The sequence below is a fragment of the Apiospora hydei genome (assembly GCF_038363865.1).
Source record: "Apiospora hydei strain CBS 114990 chromosome Unknown utg000010l_segment0_segment0, whole genome shotgun sequence".
NCBI lineage: Eukaryota > Fungi > Ascomycota > Sordariomycetes > Amphisphaeriales > Apiosporaceae > Apiospora > Apiospora hydei.
Genome location: NW_027117369.1, coordinates 2,812,218 through 2,832,709, shown reverse-complemented (window position 1 = coordinate 2,832,709; position 20,492 = coordinate 2,812,218). Strand labels below are relative to the sequence as shown.

Below are 20,492 nucleotides of genomic sequence, written 5' to 3'. Positions count from 1 at the left end.
ATGCGGCCCTTCGTCGTGACGGACGCCAGGGACCCGCTCGACCGCGTCATCTTCGCCTCCGACAGCTTCCTCGCCCTCACTGGCTACGACCGCGACGAGGTGGTCGGGGTCAACTGCCGCTTCCTGCAGTCGCCCGACGGCCGTGTTAGCCCCGGCGCCCCTCGCCGGTCCATCAGCAGCGCGTCCGCCTTCCTCCTCAAGCAAAAGGCCGCCGAGCGATGTGAGACCGAACACAGCATCATCAACTTCAAGAAGTCGGGCGAGGCCTTCATGAACCACCTGGCCCTCGTGCCCATCCCGTGGGGAGCGGAAGTCGGCGCGCCTAGGTTCCTATTTGGGTTTGTCAACGTCTTTGAGGACTCGGCTATGCTGCCGCCCACGGCCAGTTGCCAGTCGAGCCTGGACACGCCCTCTTGTCTTGTCAGTGGAGATAGCTCATTCTCCAGTGGCCAGAATACGGCCACCCTTTCCACCTCTCGGGGCCCGGGCTTCTCGATCTCCGCCGTCGATCAGGATGACAATACTGCGACCCAAGGCGTCGAACCCATGGAATGGAGCCCTTCGCAAGACAACCTCGAACAACATTCTGATGATGGTGTCGTCCCGACCGACCCTCTACCTGACTTAATCCCCTGCTTACAGGGCTTGGAAAACATCAGTTCGACCACTTCCACGACGCCTGCGTGGAACCAAATGCTTCTCGAGAACGTGGATGCCTTGGTACAAGTTCTTTCATTGAAGGGGAATATCGCCTACGCCTCGGCGTCGCACGAGAGACTGGGGTACGGTGCCGGCGACTTGCTGGGCAAACCTATGGACCGCCTGTACCATCCGTCGGATGTGGCGGTACTGATGCGGGAACTGAAAAACATCGGGACGTCGGACCTGGACCTCACGGTCCGGCTGAAATGGCAATCGGGCGAGTACGCCTGGTTCCAAAGCACGGGATCCGTCCGGCACGACGGCGGACGGCGCTGGGTCACCCTCACGCTATTCCAGCAACCCGTCAGCCGCCTGGGCAGCCGCGCTCTGCGCGGCGACGGCCGCGCCACCAGCAAACACGGCCTTTGGTTCAAGCTGGCGACGTCGGGCCTGGTGCTGCACCTGTTCGACAACCCGCAAAAGGCCCTGGGCATCCCGGCAGAGGATCTGGTGGGGACCCGGCTCCAGGACGCTCTCATCCAGCAGAGCGAGGCCCGGGCCGAGTTCGACAAGCTACTGCGCGCGGCGCCCAGGGGCCGTGGCGTCGTCGACGCTCACGCTCACCAGCGGGCGGGGCCACCGTCTGGAGGCGAACATCGTCCTACACCCCGGAGCCCTGGGCGACCGCCGGCAGCCGTATTATCTCCTGGCGTACTGCGGGATTTGCGGCCACACGCCAGGAGGCGGAAAGGGCCCCCTTCCGGAAATGATAATAATAGCAATAATAAAGGAGAAGAAGAAGAAGAAGACGCGGGCGACGATGTCCTAGAAACCCTCGACGCCAACCGGTGCGGCTCCCTCGGCTTCGAGATCCACCGGCTCGGCGCGGCAAACCAGGGTCTACACGAGGAGCTGCAGGGCCTGCTGAAGCGGGCGTCGCAGCGGCGGCGCTTCAAGAAGCACGGGATCGGCGCGGGCGGGTGCGTCAACTGCCACACCACCCTCTCGCCCGAGTGGCGGCGCGGGCCCGGCGGGGAGCGCAACCTGTGCAACCGGTGCGGGCTGCGATGGGCCAAGACGCGGCGCGAGGCGGAGGCGGATGCGGACGCGGACACGGTCGATCAGGCTAGTAACCCCTCTCGGGGGTCCCAAGCAACAGCAGAAGTCGCCGGCACGTAGGCGTCGCGGACGGAAACACGGGGCGTGACGGCTTGTCTCGACGATCGGAAATACCCAGGGAAGAAGACTTGTGATGGCTGACTAATGACTAGATTGTGATATTATCCCCTTGAGCGCTGGAAACAACTCAAAGAGTGGAGAAAACTCTTTTTATATAGCAGGCAAATAGTGTACCTAATCAATTCTCGTACTTCCGCCGATTTCTTTATTGCTTAATTCACAGTGAAATCACCCTTATGCGACTCGATACTTTCCGCAAACACACCCACACACGCCGCTATGAAGGCACGTCCTGCCAGCTGTGGGCTAGATTCGCTACCCAGCCCCCAGGGCCTGCTCCGAGAAGCCATCGGAACAACTCAAGTTACGAGGGAGAGGAGGTAGGCTAGGCATACATGCGTCCCTGACGCAGTCTCTGGACCGCACCATCGCCATCCACATGCGCGATGGCCGTGTAGCCCACGTCCGCATCTAGACGCACGTCCCCCAGGCATACTTTGACGTGGGCCAGCCGCTTCGACCGGCTCAGGGAATCTTCTAGCGAAGAATAGTGTGGATCCGGCGCGTAAGGATTGTCTCGAAGCAGGGCGCCGAAATGGTCCAAAATGTCGGGCCCCCTGCGCATCATACCCAAGACCATCGAGGCAAGGCCGCATAGGAACATGGTGGAGGAGGCCAGAAGCAGGACCGAAAGCCAAGCGAAATTGCACTGGATCACGGTCCGTTCGTGTTGGGTCGTCCCCATGTCACTGTCGGTCCGCATAAAACTGTCAACACCCTGGTCGGAAGAAGGCACCGAAGGGGGTGAAGTTGCCTATAACCGCTTGAGGGCGATGCTCACGATCCAGAACGTGTTCAGAAGCTGAGTAAGACGCTCCGAGAATAGATCGTCTCCTACCCTCCACAGGGCCGGCAATCCAAGCCCCTGGAGCATGCCCGGGTTTCCCAAATGGCTCTCGATGGGGCTCGGGGAGCAGCGGAGGCTGCCGCAACCTGCTTTTGGATTTGTCGCGTTAACGAATTCGTCGAAGAAGTACATCGTATTCACCGTCTTATAGCCAAGGCCATTGATGGGGGTAAATCTGGTAAAATTTTGGTGTTGGGCCATCTCTTTTGCCGCCGCCCATGTCCTCCGCATGCGTGGCCGGCTGCGTTGATGGTCGGATCGCAATACTATGACAACTGGGGCCATTGCATTCTATCTGTACGTCGACATATTCCATTGTGACGCTGCAGTTAGCCCGGGTCAGAAGCTTCTTTGACGAGTCCCCGAATCCCGAAGCGGTGGCGCGAAACTCGAATGATACTGGCGGCAAAAGAGGAAGATTGGTCGAGCTGTTGATAGGGCTGCCGTAGTTCGTTGGCCCTACTTGGGAGATGGCAAAATTCCCACCGCTCTCGTAACATTCTGAATATCTACGGTTGTTTCCGCAGAGCGCTGATCCGTAGCCTGTGCCGTTGTTGACGGGGAGACTATAATTTATCCCGGCAACTTCGCAGGCTGCAACCATATAACCAGTGCTGATGGTGAAGCGAGACACGCCGGAAGTGGGTATGTTTTCGATAGGCAACCCGACGAGCGAGCTCCAGGTGACATCCTCGTCTTGACGTAGCTCTTCCCACGTATCTGTGTACGTGGAATTATGTATCCTGTTTAATAGGGGAATCTTGATGTTTCCATACAGGTCTTGATGGGCACGTTGGCCTGCTATCGGGCTCATCAGTGAAGCTGTGAATGCCGAGTATATCCCGATTCTTCTGTCATCGCCAGCAGAAGAGCCTTTCCCTCCTGTGGACGAACCGGGCACATAAGCGAGATAGGTGAAATTGTGCTTCAAGGTTTCCATATGCGGCGCCGTGTAGACCAATCGTAAACTGGCTTGGCCACCCAGAGGGAAAGCGACCAAAGCGCCAACAGGGAGCGGCGCCGCTATGCGAAGTTTACGTAGAGTGAAGGGCGCCGTGACAGCGCTAAAGACAGTGCAGCTCTGCAGTAGATGGTCCAGCGTAGAGACAGTGGTGCCATGTTCAAGTTTGATGGCCGCGAGGGCGCGTAGAAACCTGGCGACAATCGCTGCAAACACGATGGGGACCAGAGTAGGGCCCTATACTTACGAAGAAGATAAGCAAATGACTGTAAATCTTTTCATTTGATTAGAATGGTAACAAAAAACAGTGCTTACATATCTTGCAGCCTCAAGGAAAAACGTATTGTTATGTCAACCCAGGGGCTGCCCACGCCGGGTGTAGACAATGCAAGCAAAAGCAAAGAAGTAAACAGGAGTGAGAATGAGAATTAAGTCAAGGACAGCTTCCAAACTCGCATCGAACGAGTACGGGGTTCGTGTTTTGCGGGGATTGGGTGTTGATTGTTTAGACAAATCCGCCGACTCAATATCCGCCACTGGGAGAATACGGTACGTTGTTGGTGTTTGCTCATCCATTGGGATAATATGTTGTCGCTATCTTCGAATCACACTGTTCTCCTGGGAGAAAAGAAATTCCGTGGGATTCCCATTCCCTGAGGGCAGAAGGGTATAAATCGGGAATCGAAATTCCGCAAGCCTTCGCCCCTCCCCTGTACTCCCTTCTTCAGCTCGAGGTGAAAAGGCAAATGCACTACAGGTAGACAGCTCTATAATTAGACCAGGCTGCGACGAGGGTAGGAAGCCTGATCGCAGGGTCTGTACACGCATAGGGCCGATGCAATGTCGTTGTCCCCAACCCTCTGCTGGATACTTGGCAGTGGCTGTGCACTGTGCGATATCAGCCCCTTTTCAGGTGTGGTGTAACCTTTTGTGCGATCATGAAATGGGGCCCTACGCTTGCCAAATTCGGCCCCCAGGACAGCACTTTCTATTTTTAACGTGTTATAATATTGAACAAGAGGAACCTGGTCAGGGCTACAAGATTGCCCGCTGGTTCACGTAATGCACGATACACCAATCAACTGGCGATGAATTATTTATGCCTGTCATACACGTTCCATGCCGAATCGTCTTTGATGATTACTCCGGGGAACTTTTCTTTATCACTGCACCGGCTAGAAAAGACACAGTCAGCATCCTCCCCACCCGTACGTTGGGCTGCTAACGCCCATACCACTTGTCTCAATGTACCTCGTACTTAGCGAGCCCTCCCCTTCCCCTGCTCTCTCGGTCGCGGCATTAGGCGGTAGCCGTCTTATTTTGATGTTATTTCCGAAGCGGTGCCCGTTAACATCGGCTGCGGCCACCTATATCGTAATTCGCCTCGCTGAACTCGACGTGTTGGTTGTTTGTGCTTGGACAGTAGATTCTTTGCGTTTAGAAAGCACCAAGCATTTGTCGGGGCTAGGGAAGCCGAGGTGTGATAATATTAATGCGGGGCTCGCAGGCCCTATCAAAGTCCCGCATCCCTTCCAGGGTAAGGGACGTCACGCTCTCGAACTGTTAGAGGATATATAAGAAGATTGACACGGGACTGTTGCCCTCGAGGTCCTTGGTCCTTGTGCTGGTTGCTCCCAGGGAACATGTTCGGATTCGTCGAGCAAGGGCACGAAATCCAAGTTCTTAAACAGACCCAACGGCAAGGAAGTCCTGTAATGTAAAGGTATAGACTTAGACATCGAATGTCGACTTCACGGGATTTCCACACTTTGATAAAGTAGCAGCAACTCGTGTTGTTGCACCATATCGAAAGCCCAAAGAAAGCACTTTCTGGTAAGTGGGCTACCAGTATGACCGCCACCGAAACCCGGTGAGACCGTACGGGACACAAGGCCCTCAGTCGGTAAGTTGAGGTGCACCCCATTCTCAGCATGGTTCCGAGAACGTGTAATACTATTCGGGCAAAACGTTCCAGGAATCCCGCAAGCCGTTTGGTCTGGAGGCAACACGAATTCACAGAATCTTTCGCTTCTAGTTTGCCATGGACAGAGTGATCAACACACCAGGAGCTGGAATAGACAGGCCGTGTAGCCGTGCGCTCCCAGGCCAGTAGTCAATGATATATCATTTGGTGCGATGGGACCGCTGTACTGCGATATTACATGGTGGAGACAACCACAGAAACAGTGAGAAGCAGATGACTGATTGGATACAGTTTCCAGGACGATCACTGTCTCCTTCCTAATAAGAAGGAATTTGCTAAATGAAGTCCAGTGATCGGAAGACACGAAAACGTGCGCCAAGCCGTGCACCACTCGACCAAGATTTTCAAAGACCGCAATTATACCTATCTTTGTAGATGAAGGATCCCGTAAAACCTTCCTATCCAGCCGTTTTCAGTGGCTGCTGCTGGGTGCCGAAGCGAGTGACTATTTGGGTCAATATAGGGGTGCGGGGACACACGTGTCGCATTGGACGTTGCAACCCGGCCATATTAACCACATGAAGACGTGACAGCTCCGGAACCAAACGGGCGAGGCTTGGCAACAGATCGGCATTTGAGGTCGACGCGGCCAATAGCCGGCAGTCCTCGGCGGCAAACCACCATTTAAATGCTACTGTCCCTATTTACCCTTTAACCCGCCACGAGGAAAGGAAACGAGAAATCAGGCCACCGCAGTTCTAGAAATCTTCCACCTTTGGGATCACCGACTGCACCACCCTCACTCACCCATTTCCCATCACTTAGACAAGTACAGAGAAGAAAAAGGAACAAAATACCAAAACGCCCAAGATGAGGTGGCTCGCCCTATCCCTCGCCGCCCTCGCCGTGCCCTCGCAGGCCGCGCTGCGCTTCGGCTGCTCGACCGTGAGCATCCAGCGCCTGGACCCGCTCGTGGAGCCGGGGAAAGTCCCCTCGGCGCACCTGCACCAGATCGTGGGCGGCAACGCCTTCAACGCGTCCATGGACCCGGCGGACGGGGACGTGGCCGAGAAGGCGACGTGCACGACGTGCACCTTCAGCGAGGACTTCTCCAACTACTGGACCGCCGTCATGTTCTTCAAGCACCAGAACGGCTCCTACCACCGCGTCAACATCATGCAGAACACGGCCCTGCCCAACGGCATCAACGGCGGCATGACCATCTACTACACCCAGCAGGACTTCTTCTCCAACGGGAACCAGAAGATCACCGCCTTCCCCAAGGTGAGTACTTACACTACACACAAGAGGGGTAGCCAAGATGTGACGCTCAAGAAAGCTGACCTTGCTATCCTAGGGATTCCGTATGACCGTCGGCAGCCCCACGGCCAGCTCCAAGTACGGCGTCGGCCTCAAGTTCGTCTGTCTGCAGAACAAGGGAACCCGATTCCCCGAGCTCGATGACTTCCCCGCCCAGAAGTGTGCCGGTGGTATCATGACCGTCCACCACTTCCCTCGTAAGTCGGAACCGGCCGTCCCCACTCCACTAGGCATACACTGACCGACCAAACCCCCAAAATAGATGCTGGGACGGCAAGAACACCGACAGCCCCGACCACCAGTCGCACATGTACATCACGACCAAAGACGCCTTTCAGAACGCCGGCGCGTGCCCGTCGTCGCACCCGGTGCGCGTCCCGCAGGTCGCGTACGAGACGCTCTGGGACACGGCCAAGTTCAACCAGATGCCCGGCCAGTTCGTCCTGAGCTTCGGCGGCAAGGGGTACGGCACCCACGCCGACTACCTATTCGGCTGGAAGGGCGACGCCCTCCAGAAGGCCATGGACAACAACTGCATGTTCCAGGCCTGCGAGAACGGCCGCCCGCTCAAGTCCCAGGGCGTCCAGGCCATGAACCAGTGCCAGGTCAAGAGCACCGTCGCCGAGAACATCGACGGCTGTAAGTGATTTTGTCTTTTCTTTTCTGTTTTTCTCAACATACTTCGATCCTGGTTCTTCTACTTCTGTTTCATTAAAGTGTAGAGTCTTCAGCTGACCATATTGCCACCAACTTCAGGGCTGACCGAGCTCCCCCGGTGGCATGGAGATGTAATCTGACCATCGTTCAATCAGCTGGTACGAATCTGTCCGGGCGGAGGATGTCTGCGTTTTGTTTTATACTTGCGCAGTGGCAACGCACATGGTGTGACTGTAATGAAAATCAGGATGGGTAAAGATTGACCGGCAACCTCCTGAGTGGGCTTGGAAATAGCTAGGGTCGAGACTTGATCAGGTAGACAACAAATAACACGATCGTTATCATTAGCTTTCACACATGTATGCTTCGCTTGTCGACGCAAATTTGTTCTCTGTGAAATGGCCTGCCATAATGTCTATCTCTACCTATATGTGTCCCTCTTACGCAGCAAGTTGTTCTGCAACCCTGTACTCCGAACCCGAAAACTTAAACCCGGTACTCCGAGAACCGATACCCCGTAACCCCGAACCCCGAAACCTTAATGCCCCTATCTTTCTACTCCCTCATAGCCCACGAGAGACTATTCATCGAAAAGTGTTGTTCTAGAACAGAACAAGATGAACCTAGTTCATGCGTGGATTTTCACCAGCGAAGAGTCCTTAAAGCTCATCCCTGCCAATAGACCCGCTCATAAAGAATCGTGTGCCCGGCTGTGTCAGAAGCGCCATGTCCGCGCCCCCTCCACCACCACAAGAGGCGCCTGGTGCGCCGCGAGCACGAACAGGTACATCTCGACCGCGACCCCCATCAACCAGACTAGAGTGCGAGTAAGAGCCGGGAACGCCGGGTTATCCTGCCAGAAGACGTAAAAGGCCATGTACAGCGCGCGGAGGACCAGGTAAGCGCAACAGCAAGCGTTCAGCTCCGCCGCGGACAGGTAGGCGGCGTTGCCCGCGACCACGGCGGCGGCGAAGAGCGGCAGGTTCTCGACGGCGTTCTGCATGGCCGCGTCGGCGCGGAGGAGGCGGGTGCGGACGCGCGGGCTCACGGCGTTGACGGGGAGCAGCTGGATGTCGTCGGGGAGGCCGCGCGGGTAGGCGGCGTTGAAGAAGCGGCCGTACCAGCCGAGGGTGGCGACACGGGGGATCAGGGCCATGAGCATGGCCGTGGGGATCTGACATACGGTTTAGTCTCGAGGGAGCAGCAATTTTGTATTATCGATATTTACCGTGTAGTACGAGACATTCTGCTCGATGAGAAATTGAGGTACGAGTGATTCCATCGTTACAGATACGTCAAACGTCCCTAAAAGTGGAAAGATAAAAGTTAGGGAGTTATCGTGGACTTGATAAGTAAAGTTTATTGATGTTTGGTAAACACAAGGATATCGATCGTGATTTGAGCCAGACCCACAGCGCGCGTACGTCCTTTATAGAATAGACAGCATATGTTTGAACTAAGTGTGCAGTGGAGAATGCATTGGTCTATTTTTTGGGGATCCTAGTCAGGACGTGGCAGAGAATGTGTCTTCTCATCCCTTGGAAGTAGGCTTCGCTGCTCGGCGTCGCCCTTTGTTCCGCAACCAGAAAGAAGGGGAGGAAAGTGCAAACTACGAATGCATACATGCACATGTATCGAGGTACCTTTGGTTATACTAAGCTCCTAGACATCTCTACCCGGGGAACGTTTCTTACGGCGTGCGAGTAACCCTGTCTGCAATCCCGGACACAGAACCCCAATAATAGTACTCTGATATGAATAATTCCACACCGCCATTTATAGCTACGATGAACCTGTTTGCAGTACAGCTCCCAATAGATTTTGGCGCTCTTTGTACTAGAGTGGGAAAACACGCGAGGGAGCGTTGGTGGTTAGTAATCCTGTTTCATATCAGCCTGGAACTTATTCCCTCCAGGTTCAATCTTCAAATTTACCCAACCTTCACGACACACTCCCAAATAATCAAGACCCCAAAATAGCGAAGCGAGAAGGAATCTTACTGTACATACCCATCAGCACGACTAGACGATACACCATTCATTCAATCAAGCAAGCGGGCATCGGGTGCACTGTGAGTTCGTCTCTTTTTTCTTCTTTCGGCTGGAGCCGCTGTGGTTTGACTGACGTACGTTAAGGGTCGTCAGTTGAATGGCTTTTCCCACTCTAAAGCATATGGTATTTATAGTATCTGCAAGTCGGACTTTTGGTAGGTCTTCTAGTTCAGAAGAGGGGGCAGTACGACGTATACTAAACGGCACTATCAATGAAAAATCGCAGAGAACGCGATGACACATCGTCAATGCACACGGATTATATGTAGGGCATACTCGCCGGACCCAGTGGATGACGAGTCAACTATTCCGTAAGATCCACCAATCAATATCGCTCGGCCCATCCAACCACATTGTTAATACCGTCCCACGAAGTGTAGTACTGCTTCAGCAACGGCGATCCCAGGATCCAAATAGGGCTACTGCCGTCGCTGAAGCCCGGGACGCCGGGGCTACTGACGACGGCCTGGCAGGTCCCGTTCTGACCCGGATACTCCCCCATGTTGAACTCCTCCTTGGGCACGATCAGCGTGATGGCGACCGACTGGGGCCCCAGCGTGAACGTGATGGCGGTCGCGACCCGGTCCAGCGTGCCGCAGTCTGCGCCCCAGGCGCCCGCGGGGTCGATCATGCGGATGTCGGACGAGATTTGCGCGTAGAACTTCGCCACAGTGTCTTTGTCCGGTCCCTGGATGAAGGCGGTGCCGGTGTCGAGGACGGCCCAGGCCGGGGGTCCTCCATCCCTTTTGCCCTGTTGTTGTTGGGACTGGCCAAGGGGTAGAACGCTCTTTTTTCTGCTGCCGCTCCCGACGGACACGGACTGCTGGTCCACGACCCAGCCCGACGGCTTCCCCGAGGCGTCGTCGCTGAGGCGGGTGTACTGAAGGTTTCCTTTGTACATGTCGGCGTCGAGGCCACCCAAGCTCATCTCGGCCGCGCCGCTCGTGCCCTGGGCGAGATAGAGCCCGAACTCGGGCACCTGGAATATGCCGCTGTCGTACAGGTTCCAGTACAGCGACTTGACCGAAGTGTCGTTGGGCGGGGCCATGCCGAGGATGCCGTCGATCGGCATGTCGTTCAGGGTGGGCGCGTACGAGTCGCACAGCAGCAGCGGCTGGTTCTGCACCTGGAGGCCGACGAAGTCGACCGTGTCGGCGTTGAGGTAGCAGGTGGCGCCCTCGGACTGGTTGAGCGGGATGGCGTCGGCGCCCGTCGCAAATTGCGGGTTGATGGGAGTGGCGGACGAGACCGAGAAGGTGCTCGAGAGGGCCGCGTCGAACAGGGTGTGGTCGCCACAGGTGGTGCAGTTGCTGGCCGGTAGCATGAGATAGGGAGAGCCGGTATCGATCAAGACAGTGCTTTGTCGGGGTCAGTTTCGCCAGGTTCATTCGGCATACGCATAGGGAAGTGGTGCTCCCATGCTTACAATTCTTGAGGCGGGGTCCCAACGAGAATATCGGCGTACCACTGCTGGCATGTTTGGTTAGTAATTGGCGCTGGCTCTAGTCGGCAGAGATCGGACTTGCCTGGTTATCAGTGCGATTGAAAAAATCGGTCAGCAGAATAGGGAAGCTGGAATTGGCCACAGGTATACCCAGTGGTGCCGCTACGACCAGTTGTAGCATGGCCACGATGCTGGTAGCGATAGCAAGAACGGCGGTCCGCATGGTGGCGTATGTCTTCCAAGCTTTAGATTCACTTGGTGTAGACGGGGGAGCGAGAACACTTTGATCAAGTGCCGGATGTGGTGGGAAGAAGGAATGGGAACCACCAGAAATCTTTTGCCAAGCGCTTTATTTGAAGGACTGGTGTGAGTACTTTATGTGAATGTACCCGTTAACAAGCCAATTCAATACATGTAGGTCAGGTAGGGACGCGTTCTGACCAATAATGGCAGCCGTTGCGTAACTATGAATACATTTGAGCAATGACCTGACATGTCGACACACAATCTCAGCAGGCAGTTGCCAATGACAGGAAGGTGCATTCGTAGTGCTGGTTTGACCTGTGGAACCAGCGCCCTTGTCATTCATTTTTAAAATGGCGATCTCGGCTGCTGTTGTTTCAATGATCCTGTGACTGACCATTGGTAAACTTCCACACCAGATCCAGTGAATTAATAGAGATAGCTGCCTAGGTATACGTTCTCCATAAGTTGCTACATGGTATCAACTCCTCGAGGCTGGTCTCAATAGAAGTCAGAATAGTCTCCCGGAAGGATGCCACGGCCTCAACCCCGTTAACAATTTTTTAGGGCATAGGCAAGGCCATGCTCGACTGCCCACCACGCCACGTGTTTTTGATCCATTCATGTAGGATCGTCTAGACCTGGGTGGCAACGAAAGTTCGGCCCTGACGATGACGAGGATCGGATGTATATGGACCTTGTCGTCCAAAGGGCATCTTCACAACCAGACTGAACGAGACCAATAAGGCGTAAAAGTAACGACTTAGCGCCAATAACCAAATATATATTCTTACTAACAGTATGCCCACGTGAAAATAAACTTATACAAACAATCAACACCGTTTCCGGTCTGTTGTAGTTCCAGACCACCCTGTGCATAGCAGCATATCCTCACGCACTTGCTAAGAAAGGACCAATGAGACCTTTGAAATAAGGAAAGCGCCTGCAAGCTTGACAGGCCCCCAACTTGCGGGGGAGCCGGACAGTGAGTGCCGTCATGCGGACCCCTGTAAGCCGACAGGGGATGTCCGCACTAGAACTAATTAGCCCACCTATATAACACGACCTCCCATAAATAGCAGCCCAGGTTAGAAGTGATCGCTCACGCAGGTATCCACTGCAGTTCATTATACTACGGGTTATAAGGCTGAAGTCGGAAAATACGCCGGCCAACCAGCAGCTCACGAACTTGTAGCATTTCAATGGAACCAGTATTTGGGACAGACGAAATAGCAGGACGGATCGGGTGAATTGTGTCGAGCTATCTGAATGCATATCCTGCCAACTGCTTTCTGTCCCAAAACACTGCTTCTGTTTCTTCCAAGTGATATCGCGCGACATAAACCCAAAGCGCAACCCAGCTGTGGAGTTCGGAGAAGCGTTGTTGTCCAAGGGGCATAGCCTATCGCCATGAGACGTTTCGTCGGAAATAAACTCTCGAACTAGCTGCAAATCCTAGACGACTGACAACCACAAGAAAAGCATATTGTTAAAAGCTGACACCACAGATGGGATCACTCGGGTAGGAGTCCCACTTACGACTCAGGCGTCGAGCATCTAAGGCTGGGTGCAGGTGACGGTGGCCAGGCAGCAAGAAGTGAAGATGGAGCCGGTTCCGCTGGCAATCGAGCACTCCTTGGGATACTGGCCAGAGCAGGGGGGCGGAGCCCTTTTCGATGCACAGGCCGTTCCCTTGAGGAACAGCCGAGGCGAAAGAGGCCATAGCCAGGGCGGCGAGGATGGTGTTGACGCTGAACTGCATGGTTGCGGTGTTGGGTTTTGGTAAAGACCGGTAGATTGATAAAGCTTCGGGGAGATTGAGGATGACGACGATGATGGATATGTTGTAGAACGACGGCCTTAGAAACACAACTGAAGGAGGGGGTGATTTGGCATCTTTTATAGACAGATTCGGGGTTGGTCGTCGTCTTTGTGTGTTGTTCCTTGATGTTGTGTTGCCAACCTGCCTATCTGGGTTTGGATGCCGAGTGCAGCGGCGCAATGCCGGGCAGTGGTTACAGCGAAGTAACCTGAATCATGGCATTCCACCAAACGGGAAACGTTCCCCGGTTGGCTGCCACCCCGCCCCGGAGACGAGACCCCCTTTTCAACGTCACGGCTAATGCGCTGGCCTGGAATGGACTCCCAGGACTGCCGGTACTGTGATTAGTGTTGCGATGCATGCAGACTTGGCAGTCCTAGCCAGGGGTTGGTGGTGTCATGGTATATCGGACGGCGTTTTGGCAGCGGAGGCGGGTAAACCTTGTTTGTTTTTGACTGCATATTAGGAAGTGTTGTGCCCACTTTGGCTGACCAAGACGATTAATAAGATCAGGGCAGACTGGCAGGGGGCGGACTGACCAGCTTGGCGAGTGTGAGGTGGGGCAGGAAGCGGACAAATCCCCCGATCACCACTCTTCTTCCCCTCTTCCCCGTATCCGCAGCCCTGGCATCCCACTGTTTGTGTTGGTCCACGGTAGGCCAAATGGTCTGCACTTGGCCAACGAAACAAAGGGAAGCCTGCGGCCCCAGGGCTGACAGCAGGGCAGCACTTTCGAGGCAGACTGACGAACAAAAACTTGGAGGTCGGGAGTGTGGAGAAAGCCCAACTCCCGTGAGGTCCACCAGGAGAAACACTCGCGATAGGAAACAAGGTTCGGTAATACGACACGAGGTTGTCTCTTATGCAGCTAAACGCTCTCCACCGGCATCAGTCCATATGGTAAGTTTGCACCTCGATCGGGCGAGGGCATGGCGCGCTATGTATTCTTGCATAATCTCGGGTTTTGGCTTTTCCCATCCCTACCATGCATGCACACCGTATGGCCATGCCAGCATTGTCCGATGTAGGACTGCACCGAGATCATGCAGGGGCTTCGAGCTAAATATGGCGACCAGCTTGTGCTTGTCCTGCCCGCCAGACTACAAGATGTTGTTGTCGCTTCTTTAAACAGACTTCAATCTTTTCCTTCCCCTCATGCTATCCGGCGATCCTGGGTAGTCGATTGGAGGACCTATCAGGATATCTTCCACTGACCGGCCATCGAGCGCGCGGGCATCAACACATGCTCCTCTGCCAATCAATACTTTCGCGACTATGTGATTACCTCTCTGAGCAGCCAGAAGAAGAGGTGTCAAACCCTCATCAGTGCGCGCCTCGATCTCGGCGCCGCGATCAAGAAACAGCTCGACTGTCTCCTCTGGCGCGAACCGAGAAACCGCAACGTGCAGAGGCGTGAAGCTGTGCCCATGCAGCACGATTACACCTTCGGGGAACGGCCCGTTCGGTGGTTCGGTACCCTTGTTTTCACGTATGGGAAGCACGACATTGGGGCTCGCGCCGAGTTCGATCAGCCGCCCCATGACCTTCGCGGGCTCCAGGCTGATTCCGTACTTGACCCTATGAATCATATGGCCCAGCAGCAGATCTTCCCGGTTGGCGAGGGACTCGAGAGAGATCGATAGGGCGTATTCCAGGAGCGTGTCGCCGTGCCAGATTGCAAACCTCCAGTCTTTTCGGAACTCGCGCGGCACTCCGGGGCGATCCGACGCGCCTTCGTAGGCGGATCGCGAGAGCTCTAGGCCGCTCGCTTGCGAGAGCACATGGACCCAATCGAACTGGCCATTTGGCGCACCCAGAAGCCCGTTGTAGCTCATTCCGTTGAACTGGCCGCGCCAGTTGGTTCTCTGAGAAGTCATTTTCGCGAAAGAGCTCCTAGTGGCTCGACTCTTTCTCGACTTTCCCCAGTAGCTGACCGTGTCTTCCAGCAAAGCCGCAGATTGCTCCGATAGCTCTGCAGCGTAGTCTTGCGCCGTCTGTTTCTGCTTGTCGGCGATTCCGTAGTCCGCACCGAACGCAATCAGAGCCTTGGCTGCTTGAAGATGTCCATTCTTCACAGCAATATGCAGTGGCGTCCGTCCTTCTGCTTCCTTAACATTGAGCCTGGCACCCCGGACCAGGAGCATATGGAGCGGGCCCATATCCCCCTGATCATCGTGAGCAGCGGCGATGTGCAAGCAGCTCGGGAACTGCGGGGTCCTAGGATCTCCATCGGGGTTGGCCCCGGCTTCGATCAGATCCGCCATGATATAAGAGCGGCGGCCTGCTGTTGCCAACATCAAGGCAGTATAGCCGGCTTCGCTGACAGCATCCAAATTGGCTCTGTACTTGATGAGGAGGTTCAAGATGTACCGCTGCCCGGCATTGGTAGCCGCATGTAACAACGTGAAGCCGTCTCCCGGATTCGTGACGGGGATCGCCCTGGGGTGTTATTGAAGGGTCGATTCTAGGGAGTCTGCGTCGCCTGTTCTAGCCGCGTCAAAGAGTGAGGACGTTGTTTGCTCTGTGATAGGACTGAGCTGTGAGCCGTCACGGCTACGCGTAAATCTTCCACGCATGCTCGCCCTCTCGGATTGAAGGTTTTTCTTTTCTTTTTTTTTTTTTTTTTCTTCGGTGGGAGTATTTGGCATCTGTTTATTCGAAGTGGGTGTCTTCGTCCATTGGTCTTGTTCTCGTACTAGCGGTGCAGGTGCAGGGCTTGCAGTCATATATAGACTGAGTGACATCTCGCGCCCGCTATGAGATGACGAAGGCAGGCTCCATCATCATCGATATCGAAATCCAGGTCGCTTCATATCTACATCCCTTTGATCCATAAATAGTTGAGTCTGCTATCCCTTTAGACATGAAACTGCTAGTGAGAACACACTGTCTCACTCTGGAGGAGACATTGTCAGAATACGAGCTCCCGAAATCGAACATTCCTACACGCTTGAACCAGACTCATCGGAGTCCTAGCTATGTTTAGTGTGACTAGTTGGTTTTCATTGCAACGAAAGGTTTCTGATCACTGAAATGTAGACTTCAATTAGTCCTGATAGGATTTCGCCACACACCTCTACCTTGCTTGTCGAGGCGAGCAAGGGATACCTTTGCGAACCAACACACCAGGACCGACTCGTATAAACAACTGGATCTAGGCGAGGGGGCAAAAAAAAGACAGAGTGTAATAATCATCTAGCCAATGAAAACATGTTACTCCCCTGAGTCGCCATCTAGAAGGTTCCCGTGGTAGATATCACAACCTCTGGTGAACAGACCATCCCGAGTATCAAGATATATATCTTGGCTAAGCACAACGATACTCCTTTCGTTTGACGAGCATCTTTTGCTTCGGTGACCGAAAGAAGAACTCATAGAACATCATCTTCGGGGCCGGCCCGTCCCCTTCCGCGTACTTGAACTCGTACTCGGTCAGCAGCTTCACCAACACGATTTTCAGTGCCCGGGAGGCGATGAAACGACCCGGGCACGCACCCTTCCCAAACCCAAAGCTCAGAATGTCCGGGCTAGGCGACGTGAATAGTGGCTGTTTCGAGGCGCTGTCGGTACCGCTGCTGCTGACGTTCACGGCCTGCGTTGGTAGAGATGCCCGGAAGCTCCTCAATCCGTCAAAGGCCGTCGTCGAGCCGTGGGAAGACGAGGCGTTTTCCACTCCACCGTCCTCGGGTTCTGCACAAGCCGGCATGCAGACGAAGGTTCCCGCAGGCGCGTGGAAGCCGGTCGAGAAGGTATATGGCTGCAGAAACAGCCGCTTCATGGCGAGGATCATAGGAGGCGAAGCGCGCTGGGATTCCCGGAGCACGCTGTCCAGCTTGGGGTAGCTTGTCGTAGAGGTGCGGACCCCACCCCTCGGATGAGGAACTGCGGACGTGGTCGATTTCGGCCAGAAGCTCGCTTGTCAACGCCGGTCCACTCTCCACGAGATCGTAGAAGACGTTGACCAAGCTCTGAAGGGTCGTACTGACAGGCGGTCATTCCCGGTATCCAGTAGTAGCAACAACATGGGAGAGTAAGGGGAGAGAGCACGAACTGTATCGCCGCCATCGTCATGAACACTTCGATGTGTGCAATGGTCTCCGCGTTGCGGTCGGCGCCTTTGGCCATGCCAACGAGCCAATGCAGGAGGCTATCCTCTTCCGGCTTCTCGCCGGGATTCCACGAGCCACTGTCGTGTTTGGCGAGAAGCTCCGTAATATATGGCCCCAGGTATTCTTCACTGAACTTGAAAAGACCTTGGCACTTCCAGAACGACGGAATGCATCGAGAGATGACAGGGTGTGTCCGTGTGGGAAACAGGCGGAGCGCAACCACCGTCAACGTCACTATAGAAATGACAGTAAGTCACACAATACGCCTGGAGAGAACCAAATAATGGTTCCAGAAGGCTACTCACGATGCTTAGGATATTCGATGCTCAGGCCTATCCAAGCGGGATCACGACAGAACTTGGGTCCCACCAGGGCATACAGTGACAGACGGGCGGCTATGTAGTTGAGACAGTCGTGCGGCGTGAAGACGGTCCAATCGGACGCCGTGACGCCCCCAAAGCATGCCTCCAGCGCCGAGTCGAGCTCCACTTCCAAGGCGGGGGTAAGGCCGTCCAGCCGGGGCGTCAGCCGTCGGAGGAGGACCGCGCGGTGGACCCTGCTTTCGATGATGCGGTCCAGGCCGGTGTACCGGCCCATCAGGTCGTGCGCGATGGTCGTATGCGAGCTGGCCACGCTCGGCGGCAGGCTCGCCAGCTCCTCGAGGAGCGACAGCGGCAGCACCACCGTGTTTCCAGAGGACCGTATTATCTGGAACGCCTGGTTCTTGAACTACAAACGACGAGAAGCCCAGGTCGTCAGTCTGCAATATAGGGTAAAAACGAGCAAGTGGGAAGGATAGCTCCATTTACCTTTTGACGGCCATATTCGATGATCTTAGCGGCCTTCACGGCGAAATATAGGTTGTGCAAGAATCGTGGAGAAATTGAGGAGATAATGTTTGCCGTAGGCAGAGAAGCGTCCTGTTTGCTCGCGAGTATGGCTCGTAGAATATGACAGAGTAACAGGGTCGCTAGACCCCATGTCGAGAGCCAGTATATATCCATGGAGAGGATAAACGGCGGTGGAGAAAAGAAATGGAAGGATGGAGCATCCAGTCTGAAATCCGGTTGGAACGAAAAGAGCCGAGACTTAGTCCATTCTCGGGCTCGGCGGTAGCGAAATGGTCCGATCGACACTCACCAATATCCTTGTTGTTGCGGGGTCTGCTGCAACCATACCACCATTACCAGCCTTGTGTAGATTACGGCCCAGTCGGTCCTACATGACCTTGACATAGTCAATCAGTTATGTCGGTGGCGCAATTTCAAGTTGTACAAGATGTCAACTAGCAGACATAGAGCGTCTATAACCACCCTATCCAGTACAAAAACCTAAGACGACATCTACGAGAGATATAGGGGGCAGTATATCTTGGTGCAGGTCAGCTGGAATCTCGTCCAGAGGTCCTGCGATAACATAAGCATAGCCAGTATAGATATATAGAGCTTTCAGCCCGGTATATAGCCTTAGTTACACTCATGGACGGTCACGACAGGCTTTGGAGATTTCTCTGGATAGGAATGTGTTGGCTCTGTCAAGCGCCGAGGCCAACTACGGCAACTTGAAACCGCCGGGAACCAACCTCCTGAAAGACCAAGCCAGGATCATACGCCTCCTGCACCCCCGGAGCCGCGCGACGTTGCGCGCGCCGTAGTGCGCAATGACCGCCTGGTCGGCGCCCGCGTCGTTCATGAAGATGTACTCGACGTACCGCCGCGCCCGCCGGGACGCACTCTCAATATCGTCCACCATGCTCCGCGTCGCGCCGTGCACGACCGCGTCGTCCTCGGCGGACCACCAGCCCGACGTCAGGACCATCCAGGTCTGGTTCGCGGCCTCGAGGCCCAGGGCGTTGCCGCCGCCGCGGGCGCGGCCCGCCTCCACCAGGCTCGCGGAGATGGGCTGCAGGCCGAAGGCCTGGGACCCCGCGGCCGCGGACCGGATTGCGTCCAGGTGCGGCGAGTGGGCGGCGATGTTGGCGATTTTCTTGTAGAGGGCCGCGTCGGGCTTGAAGCTGGTGGCGCGCTGGTCGATCCTGCTCAGGGTTAGGGACGACGAATGCTTAGGGGCAGCAGCAGAAAGAGAGATATAGTTACCGAGGTAGGTCGGGCCCTCCTTGACTTATGAGGAATTCCGTCAAGGTTGTGATAGTGGTGGTGTCATAGGTCGTATTGAGGTGATAAAAGGGCGCGAAGTCTGGAGGGGATTCTTCCGGTTTCAGGTAAATCATACTCACGGCGACCCCGAGGGAAGCATTGGTCGCGAAACCTTGGATCATGAGATTTGCATAAGGGTCTTTGTTAGGCGTCGACTGATATTCGAGGAGCGCGTCGAATAGAGCTGGGATCTGCTCCACTGCGTAGCCCTTGACTCCGGCCCAGACTTGGCGGATAGGGTAAGTTCTCAGTACCATGCTCGTGACGATACCAAAGTTATTGATCCCGCCCTTCAACGCCCAGAATAAATCTGGATTCTGGGTCGCGTTTGCTTCAACAATAGAGCCATTCCCCAGCACAACCTGTCTTTTGTTTAGCAAAATTCACCAGTCGCTTCAGACACGGAGTCCTTACCTGGAATGCGAGCACGTTGTCGCATACTAGGCCATACAAGTCGGATAGATAAGAGAGGCCGCCTGGCAGAAGGGCTGTAAGCAGAAATCGTGGGAGGGTACATATGAAAATCCCCACTTACTTCCGAGTGTAAGGCCGCCAACGCCGACGTCTGTCACCCTGCCCCCTACGACAGTGACGTTGTACTTATCAAGCTGCGTGTACACATTCAGCCATCTTTGTCCGGCGCCGATGGATGCCGCCTCCTTCTCGGCGTCGAACGTGACATGGTCAAACTTGGACAAATCGATGAGAACGCCCTTGTCGATATTAGCAGCCCCAGGCGAGGGCAGATGCCCGCCCGAACGGACGGCGAAACTGATGTTGCCGGCCACAAGCTGAGGAAGTACGGTGGCTATCTGTTCGGCCGACTCGGGACGTAAAATACAAGCCGGAGTCTTCCATGTCGTCTGCGACCTCGGTACAGTTAGTTCTTACGGAACGGAATAGGGTCGGTCGTCTGCATCCTCTTCCTACTCACCAGTTCTCCTCGCTGAGATTTGCGTAGTTCGAATCGGACGGAAGAACCACGTCCAGGCTGTAGCTTGCTTCAAGGCTTTGACAAACACTCTCAAAGCTTGTAGCTACCGCGTAACATGGCATTGAGAATAAGGAGATCCATTG

General features: G+C 54.9%; 10 protein-coding genes across 10 annotated transcripts; 2 read left to right on the top strand and 8 right to left on the bottom strand.

The window, feature by feature from the left end:
* On the top strand, nucleotides 1–1,821 carry PG997_015128 (WC-1; the record flags this gene model as incomplete). The annotated part of the gene is made up of 1 exon (XM_066819442.1): nucleotides 1–1,821. One exon carries the CDS (start codon nucleotides 1–3, stop codon nucleotides 1,819–1,821), a length of 1,821 nt encoding a protein of 606 aa, XP_066661630.1.
* A 385-nt stretch (nucleotides 1,822–2,206) lies between these two features.
* Nucleotides 2,207–2,485, bottom strand: PG997_015127 (uncharacterized protein; the record flags this gene model as incomplete). The annotated part of the gene is made up of 1 exon (XM_066819441.1): nucleotides 2,207–2,485. One exon carries the CDS (start codon nucleotides 2,483–2,485, stop codon nucleotides 2,207–2,209), a length of 279 nt encoding a protein of 92 aa, XP_066661629.1.
* Nucleotides 2,486–2,635: 150 nt separating this feature from the next.
* On the bottom strand, nucleotides 2,636–2,860 carry PG997_015126 (uncharacterized protein; the record flags this gene model as incomplete). The annotated part of the gene is made up of 1 exon (XM_066819440.1): nucleotides 2,636–2,860. One exon carries the CDS (start codon nucleotides 2,858–2,860, stop codon nucleotides 2,636–2,638), a length of 225 nt encoding a protein of 74 aa, XP_066661628.1.
* Nucleotides 2,861–2,873: 13 nt separating this feature from the next.
* On the bottom strand, nucleotides 2,874–4,265 carry PG997_015125 (uncharacterized protein; the record flags this gene model as incomplete). The annotated part of the gene is made up of 2 exons (XM_066819439.1): nucleotides 2,874–3,926; nucleotides 4,074–4,265. 2 exons carry the CDS (start codon nucleotides 4,263–4,265, stop codon nucleotides 2,874–2,876), a joined length of 1,245 nt encoding a protein of 414 aa, XP_066661627.1.
* A 2,218-nt stretch (nucleotides 4,266–6,483) lies between these two features.
* On the top strand, nucleotides 6,484–7,580 carry PG997_015124 (uncharacterized protein; the record flags this gene model as incomplete). The annotated part of the gene is made up of 3 exons (XM_066819438.1): nucleotides 6,484–6,897; nucleotides 6,971–7,134; nucleotides 7,196–7,580. 3 exons carry the CDS (start codon nucleotides 6,484–6,486, stop codon nucleotides 7,578–7,580), a joined length of 963 nt encoding a protein of 320 aa, XP_066661626.1.
* Nucleotides 7,581–8,305: 725 nt separating this feature from the next.
* Nucleotides 8,306–8,872, bottom strand: PG997_015123 (uncharacterized protein; the record flags this gene model as incomplete). The annotated part of the gene is made up of 2 exons (XM_066819437.1): nucleotides 8,306–8,764; nucleotides 8,819–8,872. 2 exons carry the CDS (start codon nucleotides 8,870–8,872, stop codon nucleotides 8,306–8,308), a joined length of 513 nt encoding a protein of 170 aa, XP_066661625.1.
* Nucleotides 8,873–9,966: 1,094 nt separating this feature from the next.
* On the bottom strand, nucleotides 9,967–11,308 carry PG997_015122 (uncharacterized protein; the record flags this gene model as incomplete). Its single annotated transcript, XM_066819436.1, has 3 exons — nucleotides 9,967–10,999; nucleotides 11,068–11,167; nucleotides 11,236–11,308. 3 exons carry the CDS (start codon nucleotides 11,306–11,308, stop codon nucleotides 9,967–9,969), a joined length of 1,206 nt encoding a protein of 401 aa, XP_066661624.1.
* A 1,509-nt stretch (nucleotides 11,309–12,817) lies between these two features.
* Nucleotides 12,818–13,090, bottom strand: PG997_015121 (uncharacterized protein; the record flags this gene model as incomplete). Its single annotated transcript, XM_066819435.1, has 1 exon — nucleotides 12,818–13,090. One exon carries the CDS (start codon nucleotides 13,088–13,090, stop codon nucleotides 12,818–12,820), a length of 273 nt encoding a protein of 90 aa, XP_066661623.1.
* Nucleotides 13,091–14,274: 1,184 nt separating this feature from the next.
* Nucleotides 14,275–17,856, bottom strand: PG997_015120 (uncharacterized protein; the record flags this gene model as incomplete). Its single annotated transcript, XM_066819434.1, has 4 exons — nucleotides 14,275–15,589; nucleotides 16,567–17,019; nucleotides 17,202–17,493; nucleotides 17,565–17,856. The coding sequence occupies 4 exons, from the start codon at nucleotides 17,854–17,856 to the stop codon at nucleotides 14,275–14,277; spliced, it is 2,352 nt and encodes a 783-aa protein (XP_066661622.1).
* Nucleotides 17,857–18,810: 954 nt separating this feature from the next.
* On the bottom strand, nucleotides 18,811–20,471 carry PG997_015119 (FAD-binding oxidoreductase; the record flags this gene model as incomplete). The annotated part of the gene is made up of 4 exons (XM_066819433.1): nucleotides 18,811–19,320; nucleotides 19,496–19,725; nucleotides 19,951–20,285; nucleotides 20,350–20,471. The coding sequence occupies 4 exons, from the start codon at nucleotides 20,469–20,471 to the stop codon at nucleotides 18,811–18,813; spliced, it is 1,197 nt and encodes a 398-aa protein (XP_066661621.1).
* Between the last annotated feature and the right edge of the window lie 21 nt (nucleotides 20,472–20,492).